Here is a 13,523-nt window from a genome sequence, read left to right as displayed (position 1 = left end):
TTTATTGTATAAAATTTATGACATCTTTTAACTTAGCTGATATAAAAACTTATCCCCCTCTCTCTCTCTCTATATATATATATGAAAAGAGAATATTATTTAATGCCTCATTTGCTAGTTTGATTAATGTCTAAGGATAATAAAACACAGGAGGCCATTAAGGGACAGCTTGTGTTACATTATTTTTAATGAGCTAGAATGTGCTAGGGTTGAATGAAGCATAGTTTAATTGTTAAAGGGATCCAGTGGGGGAATAATTCCTCTTGCTACTATTATTTTAGGGGCTAATTCCAAATTGTTTGGGTGGATGAAGGGATATGTGAAAGTGTCACTACTACTAATAAAGGGACAAATTGATGCAGTAGAGGGCTAAGGATGGGCACCAAAGGACAAGAAGGAAGATATATAGTACAAGACTACAAGTCAGCAAGGAGTTTTCTTCTCTAGACTTTTCTTCTCTAGACTTGGGATAGCAACTGTTTTTTTTTTTAATTAGAATTTTATGAATTATATCCTATATTTTACTCTCTTTATTATTAAATCTACTCCTTTTGTTATTTCCATAGCACACTATTGGTTGTCTTAAAGGATTTTTAAGTAACATAAATAAGAAATAAAAAACTATATAGTAGAATGTTGATGATAATAAGAGCAAATTAAAGGCAGGTGTGCAAATTATTAATTTACCTTTTTTTTCTTTTAAATATTAGTAGAGATTATATTAAGTAGATTGGATAAGATGGATTTAACCATATCAAAATCACTAGAAAATTTTAAGCTTGCTACTATGGTATCAAAGCATGGATATATCTTGAGTTTATATCCTATTAAACTCATATATCATCTAAAAATAATATAAAAAATATATTCATTTAAGTTAAGTTTACTTTCTGGGCCTATTAAAATATTTTAAATAAAAAAATAAGAAAAAATATTAGAATATAAAATATAAAAATCACCGTTTTTCGTCGCATTACATTTTTGGTACGAAAGAATTATATAGTATTTCCCAAATAAATAAGTAAATAATATGCTTTGCTGAGGTTGCTACATTGGTGATAATTAAATATCAAGTGGTATGAATCAAGAGATGAGTCAATCTCAAAGTTTTGGTAGGGTTGGTATTGCTGGGGTCTGGCAAAGTTGTCCTTTGTGCTATATTTATTTCTAATCCATTCTCAGATCTAATGCATGGAATTCTTTAAGTAATCTTATCCATATATTATGAGAGAATTAAAAGGTTTCCTTTGTAATTCTATTTCAGCTCCTCTTATTTGCTCTAGTCACTAAAATATAAAACCAGTTGCTTATTAGTATTGCATTCTTTAGAATTATAATTTCTCTGACTAAAAATATTCATTTGGATGTTGGAGAAATCCCACAATGCATGTTGCTGTATAATTAAAACTAGCCCAACTTAGGAAGAAAGCCTTTGATTTGAGATTACATAGTTGAAGTGGATCTTTGCAACATATAATATTAGATATTCAATTAAAAAAATAATATGCTTTAGTAGAACATTGATACAAATCTATGGTCCTTAATTAACTAATAATTAGACCTAAAGGATTTAATTGAAACCACATAAAGCTTTTTTTTTTCTTGAATATCATCTTAAAATAGAAGAACATGTCTATATGACTATATATATATAAATGGGGTTTTTTTTTTCGTGTGTACCACTCAAGAGCACTTTATTTGTTTGTATACCTTACCTTATTAATTTAGTAGATAACGTAATAAAATTGCCGTTATTTAAGAGCAATATATACACAAAAAATTACTCATATATCCTTCTAGTATTAAACAAATTAAAACTTAATTGTTGTTTATTATATAAAAATAAGGGGTTTACGAAATATGTATATAAAATTTAATAAGTGTTTTAATATATATATATATATATATATATATCAACTTTAGAGATATACAAGAAGATTTACAACAAGATCATGCCATGTATCTACTTTTCGAGAGTGATGATGTCATAAGAACCAAACAAGAATGAGGTAAGAGAGAGAAAGGGTGCCTTCTCTCTCTCTCTCTCACACCCATTTCCCCTCACATTTCTCTCATTCGCATCGAGCTATATACTTCTCCATCCATGGTATATAAACAACCATCCTTCATCCATTCTTCTACCTCAGCTCCAACCCACCCCAATTCTGGAAGAAGAAGAAGAGATGGAGGAGTTCATGAAGCCACGAGCTCACAACAAGGGGGCGGCGGCGGCGGCGCTCGCCATGCATAGAGACTCGCATATGGTGTCAAAGATGAAGCCCAAGATCAGGATAGTTCATATCTTTGCACCCGAGATCATAAAGACCGACGTCGAGAATTTCCGCGAGCTTGTGCAGCGGCTGACCGGAAAACCTACAAAGGGGATCGACGGTAGGAACAAGAAGAAGAAGGCGGCGGCGGCGGCGCGGCCGCGTGCTATTCATCCACCGGAGTATCGAGAGGCGTCGCAAGTGGAGAATGTTAAGCGAGAGACCGGGGAGGAGGAGGAGGAGGAGGAGGAGGAGGAGGGGGAGGAAGGGAGGAAATTATGGGTAGAGGGTAGCTCAGGAGGATTCTTGAATGGATTGGAAGAGGATGACGATGTGGACTTCTTTCATGGTTTTGGAGAATATTCATTGTTTCCTTTTCTCAGCATGGATGATGTTCAGCAATGAGGTAGTTGGTATTGGAGGTCTAGATTCCATCCTTCTTTTCCTTTTTCTCTCTTTACTGGGGGGTTAGTTTTCATTTAGTTAGAGATACTGTGGCATTTGTCATTGTGGTTGTAAATAAATATCGAAAGGGTTATTGATGAATTCCATTACTTTCCCATGCAATGGCAACTTATTGAATTGAGCTTTCTGGCAAATGGAATTGTAGCTGTCCTTTTCTTACTTGCCAGCAACTCCTTAGACATTAGAGTTTCTAATTAGAAGTTTTCATTGGAGCTTCTCTATGCGTAGATGCATGATTAAGTCTATAATGGTTAGTTTCTTAGATGATTAACTTAGTTGTTCAATCTATAAATATGTACATATAATAAATATATATATGTATTTCCAAATGGAGTGGAAATAAGATCCATCTTTATTCATTTGCATCATCCACAGAACAAGTTGAGATACATAAGACAATTCAATCCATTTGCAGAGATCACTGTGTGCTAGGGAATGCAACGCATCTGGCCTTATCTTCTCCATCTATTTAATGGCTGTTCCTTTCTAATAGTTTCACTTGGGCCCATGATCATGAGCAACCTATTAACTAAGTAGGGACACATTCATATGACTGCTTAGGTCTTGTTCAAGTCAAAAGTAGTGCCAATTAGGATTCCAATCAAGATTGATATGGTAATCTCCCATCTCCCACAAAGGAGGGAGTATTAGTCTCATTTGTCATCCAAAAATTCAAAAAGAAAAAAAAAAAAAAGAGAATGTGAGATAAATTATAAATTAATGAAAAAAAAAGAACTTTTGGTTGGTTTAAAATAGATTAATAGGTAATCCAAAATTCAAAAGTCATTTACTTGTGCTCAAAGAAGCCATTTTCTTCCTTTTTCTATGGGAGTGGTTAATAGTTTCGTCTTCCAGAATCCTTATAAAATCGACAAATTGATATTTGACGATAAGCCTTTTGTTAGGTTACGCAATGAGAAGCTGCGCGGAAATGGTCGAAAATGGTGTTTTCTAAGTAATATGCACAGAAAATGACATGCTTTATGTTGATGTTTTTTAATAAGTATTAGTTGACCTAATTATATTATCTATCATAAATGTAATCTAAATAAAATATAGGCTTATAGACTATTATTATTTGGTAGCTTAACCGTGTTGAATTAGCTTCAATCGAGCACAATGTAATATGGATTAATATCTTTTTAACAAGAAATTAATGATGCTTTTTCGAAGGATATATGATTGTCCTCCAACTAGAACATATCATTAAGACCCAAAAACGATCGACAACCATCTAGTTAAGATCATTATAAATCAACATATGATACAATCAGACACTATAAGGCTCATAATGCAGAGTAATTAGTCATGGTGAACGATTCTTAGCAAATGAGTGTGTCCTGTTTGTAAATAATTAAAAATGAGGACTTATTTATAATATAGTCAAGAGGTGGGGTGTTATTTTGCAATTTCCTAAATCTTTTGATTATAAATAGTGATAATTCAGGGTTTAACTCGCTTGTTTCTCCAACGGTCATATTTCTCTCTATAAATATAGGCATCAAGAGGTCAACAGGTTTTTTTTTTTTCCTTTTTCTTTTATATTTGATTGAGAGCGTGAGAGAGAAGGGAGAGCGGGAAAGCGAAGAGAGATGAGGAGAGGAAGAAGACGGGAGGAAGAGGAGATCGGAGAGAAGGCTCAGGATAGGGTTTCGAGTTCCGAGATCACATTGTTCCCGAGAACTTTCCGTGATCCCTCCTCAGGTTAGGCCGATTCGTTCAATCATTCAAGAAACCTCCCGAGTTCGTCCAGATCAATTTAATTTTGTTTTGTTCAAGATTAGATTATCGATTATTAGGTAAATATTTGATTCTTGCATAGATCGTACCTCTTTCTTATTATTCTTCTCCTTCCCTTGGTACGAGTCCTTCTGGTTTGTTTCTGTTAATCTTTTCCTTTTTCACTGGGAGTCTCTCTTGGGATTTAACTGACGCGTTCTTGGCGTTTGCCAGTATGATACGATTTTTAGGTTGAGGGGGCTTATAACGGACGACGAATTGGTTGATGGGTTCTTGAAAATATTTGTCGTTCATATGATTTATAGGTTAAGATCTTATATTGCAAGAGAAGTTGTCAATGTTGATAGGATCGTATAATGACAAGTTGGGTAACGGGTTGCTGAAGTTCTCTGGTTTTTAGATTAGGATGTTGTAGATTTATTCAAATCTGTTTAAGAAAATCTCCAAATCCCTCCAGATTAGTTCAATTTGTTTTTCTTCAAGATTAAACAATCGATTTATTAGGTATGCATAAATCAACTCCTCTCTTCTTTCTGTTCTTCTCCTTCCCTTGTTATGGTTCCTTCTGATCTGTTTCCATCAATCTTTCTATAATCACTTCAAAGCTCTCTGATTTGTCAGTTAATGTGAACTTGTCTATTATGATCATCCAATAATATCTGCTAATCTTTTCTATGTTGCTGGAAGACTCTATCGGGAATTGACTGATACATTCTTGAAGTTTGTCATATTGATTGGACTTTTAGGTTAACGTCTTATAATTGATGACAAATTGGGTGACGGACTGATGACTTATCGGTTGTTGAAATTTATCAATACTGTCATGATTTGCAGATAGGCTCGTATAATGGAAGACAAGTTGGCTAATGGGTTTTTGAAGTTGTCAAGATATGATTTTAAGGTTAAGCTCTTGTAGGTTTTTTCAAATAAGAAACTTTCTAGACTCCTCCAGATCAGTTCCATTTGTTTTAGTTCAAGATTTGACTCAATTTATTAGATCTACATAGATAAAACTCCCCTCTTCTTGTTGTTCTTCTCCTTCACTTGTTATAACTCCTGATTTGTTTCCATTGATTTTAGCTTATCACCAAAAAGCTCTTTGATCTGCCAAGTTAATATGATTCATCTGCTATGATCATTCAATATACCTTGCTAATCTTTTCTATGTCGCTGATAGTTCTCCATCAGGGATTTGACTGATATATATTTCAAGGTTATTAATTTTTTCGACTTTTAGGTTAAGGTCTATCAGTGGATGACAAATTGGTTGATGCACTGATGGGCTCTTGAAATATGTGACGTCCATATAATTTCCAGGTTAAGATATTATATTGGAAGAGAAGATAGGTAATGAGATCTTGAAGTTTATCAATGTTGATAGGATTTGTAGCTATAGCTTGTATAATGGAAAGACAAGTTGGGTAATGTGATTTTGATGGTGTCAAGATATAATTTTTGGGTTAGGATCTCGTAGATTTGTTCAAATGTGTCCAAGAAACTTCCCAGATTCCTCTAGATCAGTTCAATTTGTTCTTCAAAATTAGGTAATCGAATTATTATGTAAAGATTTGATTTTCACATAGATCGAACTCCTCGCTTCTTGTTGTTCTTCTCTTTTCTTTGTTATGATTCCTTCTGATTTGTTTCTGTTGTTCTTTTTCCTGATCACTGGAAGGTTTTCTGATCTGCCAAGTCAATATGATTTTTCTCTTATGATCATGTAATAATTTCTGCTAATCTTTTTTATGTCTCTGAACAACTCTCCGTCAGAGATTTGACTAAAATATTCTTCAAGTTTGTCAATTTGATTAGTCTTATAACAGATGACAGATTGGCTGATAGGTCATGAAATTTGTGTATGTTCATATGAGTTCCATGTTAAGATCTTAATTGCAATAGAAGATGAGTAATGTGTTCTTGAAGTTTTTCAAATGTTGATCGGATTTGTACATAGGCTCGTATAATGATAGACAAGTTGGATAGTAGGTTTTTAAAATTGTCAAGATTGTTTACATTAAGGTCTTATAATAGATGACAAGTTGGGTGATGGCTGACAGGTTCTTAAAATTTGTCGATGTTATATGATTTTCATGTTAATATCTCATATTGCAAAAGAAGATGGGTAATGGGCTCTTGATGTTTATCAATGTTGATAGGATTTTAGATGGGCTTGTATAATGGAAGACAAGCTTGGGTAATGTATTTTGAAGTTGTCAAGATTTGAACTTTAGGTTAGGATCTTGTAGATTTGTTCAAATCTGTTTAAGAAACTTTCCAAATCTGCAAGGCACTTTTATTTGTGAAGTTGATTGTCTGTTATGATCTGTTCAATAATTTCTCTATCACCAACAGACTTCATCAGGGATATTACTGATGCATTATTAAAGTTTGTCAATTTGATTTGATTCTTAGGTTAAGGTCTTGTAATGCATGAAAAATTGGGTGATGGATTTGTTGACCTTCATATTCCTGGTTAAGATCTTATATTGCAATAGAAGATGGCAAATGGGTTGTTGAAGTTTTTAGCAATGTTGATAGAATTTGTAGATAGGCTTGCATAATGAAAACACAAGTTGCATAATGAGATTTTGAAGTTATCAAGATATGATTTTTACATTAGGTTCTTTTAGATATTTTCAAAATTTCAGATCTATTCAAGAAACTTTTCGGATCAGTCCAATTTGTTTTTCGTCAAGATTAGATAATCAGTTTGTTAGTTAAAGATTTGATTTGATTATGCATAGACCGGAAGATCTCTTCTTGTTATTCTTCTCCTTCCTTGGTACCCATTAATCTTTTTCTTTATCACTGTAAGGCTCTCTGATTTGTTAAGTTGACATGATTTGCCCGTTATCGTCTATTCAATAATTTTGGCTAATCTTTTGTTCGATTTTTAGGTAAAGGTCTAATAGTGGATGACAAATTAGGTGATGGACTGATTGGTTCTAGTCTTCTAAAAATTTGTCAACATTTATACAGTTTCTAGGTTAAGATATTATATTGGAAGAGAAAATTGATAATGGGATCTTGAAGTTTATCAATGTTGATAGGATTTGTAGCTATAGCTTGCCTGATGGATGACAAATTGGGTAACAAGATTTTGGAGTTGTCAAGATATGATTCTTTAGGTTAGAATGTTGTATATTTGTTCAAATCTGTTCAAGAAACTCCCCAAATCCCTCCAGATCAGTTCAATTTATTTTTGTTCAAGATTAGACAATCGATTTATTAGGTATGCGTAGATTGAGCTCCTCTCTTCTTTCAGTTCTTCCGTTGTTATGATTTTTTCAGATTTGTTCCCATCAATCTTTCTATTTATTTGCAAGGCTCTCTGATTTGTTAGTTAATATGACATAACTATTGTTGAGATTATTGGTTTTATAGGGGCCTATGAGAGAATAGGCCATCATGTTATAAGTGTACTTTATAGGCTATATAAGCCAAGTCAGTAGATCAATAAAGCAGAGGGAAAGGTTTTTTAGAAAACAATATGGTATTAGAGCCATGTTAGGTTAGCCCCAACTGAGAAAAAAAAAACAGGAAAGGGGATCGCTGGCGTAGACCTGATCTGCCACTGGGCTTCCCCCTCCTCCACGAGCTTCTAGTCGCGGTGGGATTGCTCCCTCGACTGCGAGCTAATCCACCACGCGATCGAGGCCTTTGAGGAGCACCTTGCTAGTGCGGAGCAGAAGGGCAAAGGGGTTTTTCAACCCTGTGGAGATCGAGGCGGAGGAGAAGGTTCTAGAAGACGCGAAGCTAGAGGAGACCGGAGGAGAAGGTTCGCGAAATCGGAGGAGCCAAAGAAGGTTCTAGAAGCCCCAAGCCGAAAATCAAGAAGATTCCAGTAGCCGTCAAACCCGAAGAGAAGAAAGAAAATGACGATGAGGTGGAGGAGCAGGCGGTGGCTGAGGTGAGCCGGAGAAGAAAGGAGGAGGGGCTGGGTGGACATGACAGGAATCCTAAACCCCTATTTATGAGCCTGTGGAATCTGGGGGAGTAGACCACATTTCACATTTTCCCCCTTGAAAAAGGAAAAAATTAGTAGAGCAAGAAAAAAGAAAATAGTGGACTGAGGGAAGAAAAAAAAAAAAGAAAAGGAAGTAAGTCGTGTATGATCTGTGTGGCCTAGGCTTGGATCCTTGAGATTGATTAATGAATGATATTATGAAGAAGTTGAGTGAGACCGAACTCAAGACCTTGCTTCTGGTGTTAGGTCAGCAAGGCGAGGAGTCGATGTCGGCACATCCATAGCTTATGAGACTAGATCTTCTTCCTGTGGATCTAAAACTTGATGGATCGGCTACTTACTTGAGTTGGTCGCGTCGGGTTGAGGCAGCTCTAGTAGAGAAGAGGCTAGATGGATACCTGACAGGAGTTAAGGCTGAGCCAGCAAGTGATGGTGCTGAGGTAGATGAGTGGAGGACCATACACGCCTTACTGTACACCTGGCTACTGAACTCGTTGATTCCAAAGATTGCTTCATTGGTGGATGGCATTCGAAAGGTAGTAGATATTTGGGCGAAGCTGGAGAGGACCTATGTTGGGGCTGAGAACCACATGAGGGTGTTCTAGATCCAGCGCAACATAGAGGCGGTGGTGTAAGGTGATAGATCTATTTAGGAGTACTCCATGGAGTTGGAGCAGTAGTGGCAAGATCTTGATCATTTCTCACCTATGTTGAGCTGTAGTGATCCGGAATGCAAGAGCAGGTAGTTCAATGCACAGATGAAGACTATGCAATTCTTGGCTCATCTGAATTTGACCTTTGATCAGAGGAGATTAGTCTTTCTAGCCAGGAATGGATGATCAGAGGGATAGGAGCCGTCATAGTAGAGGATGGGATGATCAGAGGGATACTATTAGCCAGGCACAAATTCCATTCTTGTGGTGATCACTCCAAAGACCATGACCATGTTGGTCTTGGAAGGAGATGGGAGAAGCCAAGAGAGAGAAGTGAGGACAGTGGTGGCGTTCGGATGAGATGTGCTCGGAGACATCTTTAACCATCGGCACGGTGGCCAACAGCCATTTCACCCAACCACCTATCGGCCTCCAATCCCTTTCGGTCATCAACAATTGATTTTAGCACCACCCTACCAGTCGCAACGGTGTTGGGGGATGAGACAACGGTGTTGACGATGACTACCTCGAATTCTAGGAGGTGAGGGCCTGTGCTGAATTTGACGGTGAAGGAGCAGCAAAGGAGGAAGGTGGGGAGGAAATCGAAGTGGGCTCGACGAGAGAGACAAGTTGGCCGACATATACTTTACGTGGGCAATTGATCACTCTGTCACCCTCGGCATCCCACTCGAAGGAGTAAGGAGAATGGAGAGCTCTTGTAGATAGCTCTAGAGAAGGCGAGAGAAAGAGGCCAGCAGTGGCGTGTCGCGTCCCCCGAGGTCCATTGACAACTTAGCCGTCAACGGCGGTGTGGCCTCTCCTTCATCTTGCACGTAAGAGGCTGAATGCAAAGGCCAAGCTAGAACCACATATCCCCTACTCAACCACGGCGATTGCTGCTTATCGTCGGGCCTCCCGCTCGCCCCCATCTGTTCCCACCACTCAGCGTCCGGCGACAGCATGTATGGACACTGGTGGGAAGAAGACCACAAGATGTACCATTGCCGACTTCGAGCTCTTTGAAGGAAGAGGAATAAAAATTTTTAGAAGAAAAGGGATTAGCACAGAGGACAATGTAGAAATTTAAAAAATATTAAAATATTTAATTTTAGCTCTGCCACGTAACTATCCTACTATTATAAGTGGAGGACTATCCCACTTTTATAAATAGAGGGGCAATATGATCAATTCACTGATTCTATTAACAATATCAGGGGGGTAAGGTATTGTTGATAGTTTAGGGGGGGCAGTGTGTACCAAGATGGAAGTCGATGATAGTTCAGGGGCTGAAAAGAGAATTATTCCTAATCTGCATCGTAATAAGCTCTCAGAATGAAGATGGAAATCGATGGCATGAAAAAAACGCAAGTGATGGTGCCATGAAGATATCGAAGAATACGTATAAGAGCAACATAAATGAGCATATTGAGAAACTTGCATGAACTAAGTAACAAGACCAACTGCATGAAAAATATCAAGCTGAGTAATGGTTAAGTAAACAAGTGTCTCAATTAGTTGACGATATCTAGTCGGATCTGGAAGACCATCATTGGCTAAAGCTTCACATGTAGCTCAACTGAGGTAGCAACAAGACGAGTATCAGTGATAGTAGCACGATTGAGAATGTTTGTAATACTTCTGTTGGGATAGCAAAAGATCATGGGATGACTGAGCAATTTTGATACATAGAAAGTACTGAAGAGAACCTAGGTCCTTTATCAAGTCATCTCCGATATCTCAAATTGATTCTAAAGATGCTGATAAAAAGAGCGGATTTTGATCGAGTCATCTCCGATGATAATCATATCATCGACATACAAAAGGAGGATGACCCGACCCTGAGCAAAAGATTGTAGAAACATAGATGGCTCAAAGGGGCTCTCCTAAAATCTGTAAACTATGAGATACTGAAATCGATCAAACCAGGCATGAGGCGCCACCCACGTGTCCCTCCTCCATTCCAGCAACATGGTCATCTTTAACGCTGACGACACTCCTTTATGACAGAGCTTTAACTCTGCGATGGATACGCTTCTCCCAGGCCAATCCTTAGCCACATGGGCTTCTCTCTGGTCGAAGCTAACGGATTTGGACTTCTCGTTAGGCCGATTTGCTCTCGTGGCCCAGACCGATGGCAATTTGGTAATGTACCCCATCACGCTTATTGGGCCTCAAATGGTAGCGGAACCAAACTCGTCTTCGACTTGTCCGGGTCAATCTACTACGTCCTCAAGAATATCAACAATACTAACACCCAAACCAGTGAGTTCCTGATCCTCAATACTATTTACTCCACAAGGAAATTCCACCAACGAGCCTCACTCGACCCAGACGATGCCTTTCGTCTCTATATTTATCCAAAAAATCCTAACAACGGAAGTTGGGAAAAAGTAAGTGCTCGGCGGAGAACAGCTTGCCGACAGACCTATGTGAGGGTGTTAGGTTGGATTATGGCAGCGACTTGTGCGGGTTGAACGTGTATTGCAGCTCGAATGCCGGTGTCCAGCTGCAACTGAACTGCGAGTGCCCGCCGAAGGATCACAGCTCTGTTCTCGTCATCGCAGCTCTTCTTGGCAGCTCTGGATTCCTCAACTTGGTCTTCTTAGTCACCATTGTCGCACTAGCCTTGGCCTTCTGCAATACCAAGGAGAGCAAGAACAAGCTTCAGCATGATCCACGCATGTCAGAGGTGAACAATCTAAGAGCTTTCACCTACAAAGAGCTCGAGGATGCCACGAATGGGTTCAAGGATGAATTGGGCAGTGGAGCATTTGGCACGGTCTACAAAGGGATTCTTCTTGCATATAACTCCAAATCCCAGACCCCCATCGCAGTGAAGAGATTGGACCGGCTGCTTAAAGACACAGAGAAGGAGTTCATCAACGAGGTGAGGTCGATCGGGCAGACCCACCTCAGAAACTTAGTCAAATTGCTCGGATTTTGCAACGAAGGGACGCATCGGATGTTGGTCTACGAATACATGAGCAACGGATCTCTCACCGAATTCCTGCGCACAAGCCCAAGGCCTAGTTGGAGCCTGAGAGTCAAGATAGCCATAGGAATAGCGAAAGGACTCCTATACTTGCACGAAGAGTGCTGCGCCCAGATCATCGTCCCGAGGACGACTTAAAGCCCGGCAACATACTTCTAGACGACGACTTCGTCCCGAGGATATCGGATTTCGGACTGGCAAAGCTCCTCCGCCCCAATCAGACGCGCACGAACACCGGCATCAGGGGGACGGGGGGGTACGTCGCCGCAGAGTGGTTCAGAAACTCGGCGATCACCGCGAAGGTGGACGTGTACAGCTTCGGCGTCATGTTGTTGGAGTTGGTATGTTGCAGGGAAAATTTAGAACAGGAGACGGAAGACGAGGCGGCGGCGGTTCTCACGTTCTGGGCTTACGACTGCATGAGAGGAGGGAGGATGGAGGTCTTGGTGGAGGGCGACGAGGAGGCGGCGGCGGAGATGGGGACGGTGGACAGGTTTGTGATGGTGGCCTTTTGGTGCATCCATGAGGAGCCATCACTGAGGCCTGCCATGCATAAGGTGGTTCAGATGTTAGAGGGGGTTGTGGATGTTTCTGCTCCACCTGATCCTTCTTCCTCTTTTTGTTAGCTCAATGTTATAACTTTTGAGCACTTTGCCGTGTTTATTGTGAATGACAAATTAATAGTTAATTATATAATTTGACTAATAACAACTATCTCTGATCAATTTCTAAAAACATAAGAAAAAAGAAAACAATCTCTGATCTTTTTTATGCCTTTATGTAAAACAGTACCACCACTATTGATGTTCTGTTATTTGTCGATGTTTCCTTTTTGTTTGTCTTCTAAGACTGGACATAGTTCGCCCCTCCTTGGTAATTAAATTAAATAATAAGCTAACACTTTTATAATAAGAAAATATTTATGTGAGAGGTTAAACTCCAACCACTAGTGTATTAAGATTGAGATCTAATGTGGACTGACCCTCGTACTAATTTCTCGAAGCATATCGTCGTATGCTTACTAATATATTCATTGCACATATTTAATGATCTTAATTATATCCCCTCAACTTTTATATCATCATGTTGAAGTTATGACTGAGCTACATAAGTTGACTCACACTGAATCTATACTCTTTGTGCCGGTGATTAAACCTCTCTTATAGCTGGTGATTCAAGTTGTAATATCTGGTTGGTGTGTTAATTATAAGATGATGTTCGTATGCTTAAAAATTGCTCAGCTTAATATTATTCATACTCGTGAAATGGAGTACAAGATGGAGAAAGAAACCATTAAAGCAATGAGGGTCATTCTATATGAGTCAATTATTCCTCTGGTACGGTGAATGCTTGCATATTTGGTTGCATTTTCCTATTAGAAATGGAAAAGATGTATTAATAGAGATAATTATCTACTACACCATCGCCCATTTCTA

At 38.5% G+C, this 13,523-nt stretch overlaps 2 protein-coding genes and 1 pseudogene across 2 annotated transcripts; all 3 read left to right on the top strand.

The window, feature by feature from the left end:
* The first annotated feature begins 2,183 nt into the window (after positions 1-2,183).
* LOC140772074 (VQ motif-containing protein 25-like) lies at positions 2,184-2,675 on the top strand. Its single transcript, XM_073113958.1, has one exon. The coding sequence runs from the start codon at positions 2,184-2,186 to the stop codon at positions 2,673-2,675; it is 492 nt and encodes a 163-aa protein (XP_072970059.1).
* A 5,211-nt stretch (positions 2,676-7,886) lies between these two features.
* LOC140772073 (uncharacterized) lies at positions 7,887-11,486 on the top strand. Its single transcript, XM_073113957.1, is given in 2 exon segments — positions 7,887-9,040; positions 9,086-11,486. Coding segments are annotated over 2 exon segments (414 nt in total). The 5' UTR covers positions 7,887-8,729; the 3' UTR covers positions 9,189-11,486.
* On the top strand, positions 11,470-12,740 carry LOC140772072 (G-type lectin S-receptor-like serine/threonine-protein kinase LECRK2; annotated as a pseudogene).
* Positions 12,741-13,523: the final 783 nt, after the last annotated feature.

The sequence above is a fragment of the Typha angustifolia genome, chromosome 12, assembly GCF_048772165.1.
Source record: "Typha angustifolia cultivar Huaian chromosome 12, ASM4877216v1, whole genome shotgun sequence".
NCBI lineage: Eukaryota > Viridiplantae > Streptophyta > Magnoliopsida > Poales > Typhaceae > Typha > Typha angustifolia.
Note: the sequence above shows the minus strand (reverse complement) of the source record. Positions and strands in the feature narration are given on the sequence as shown.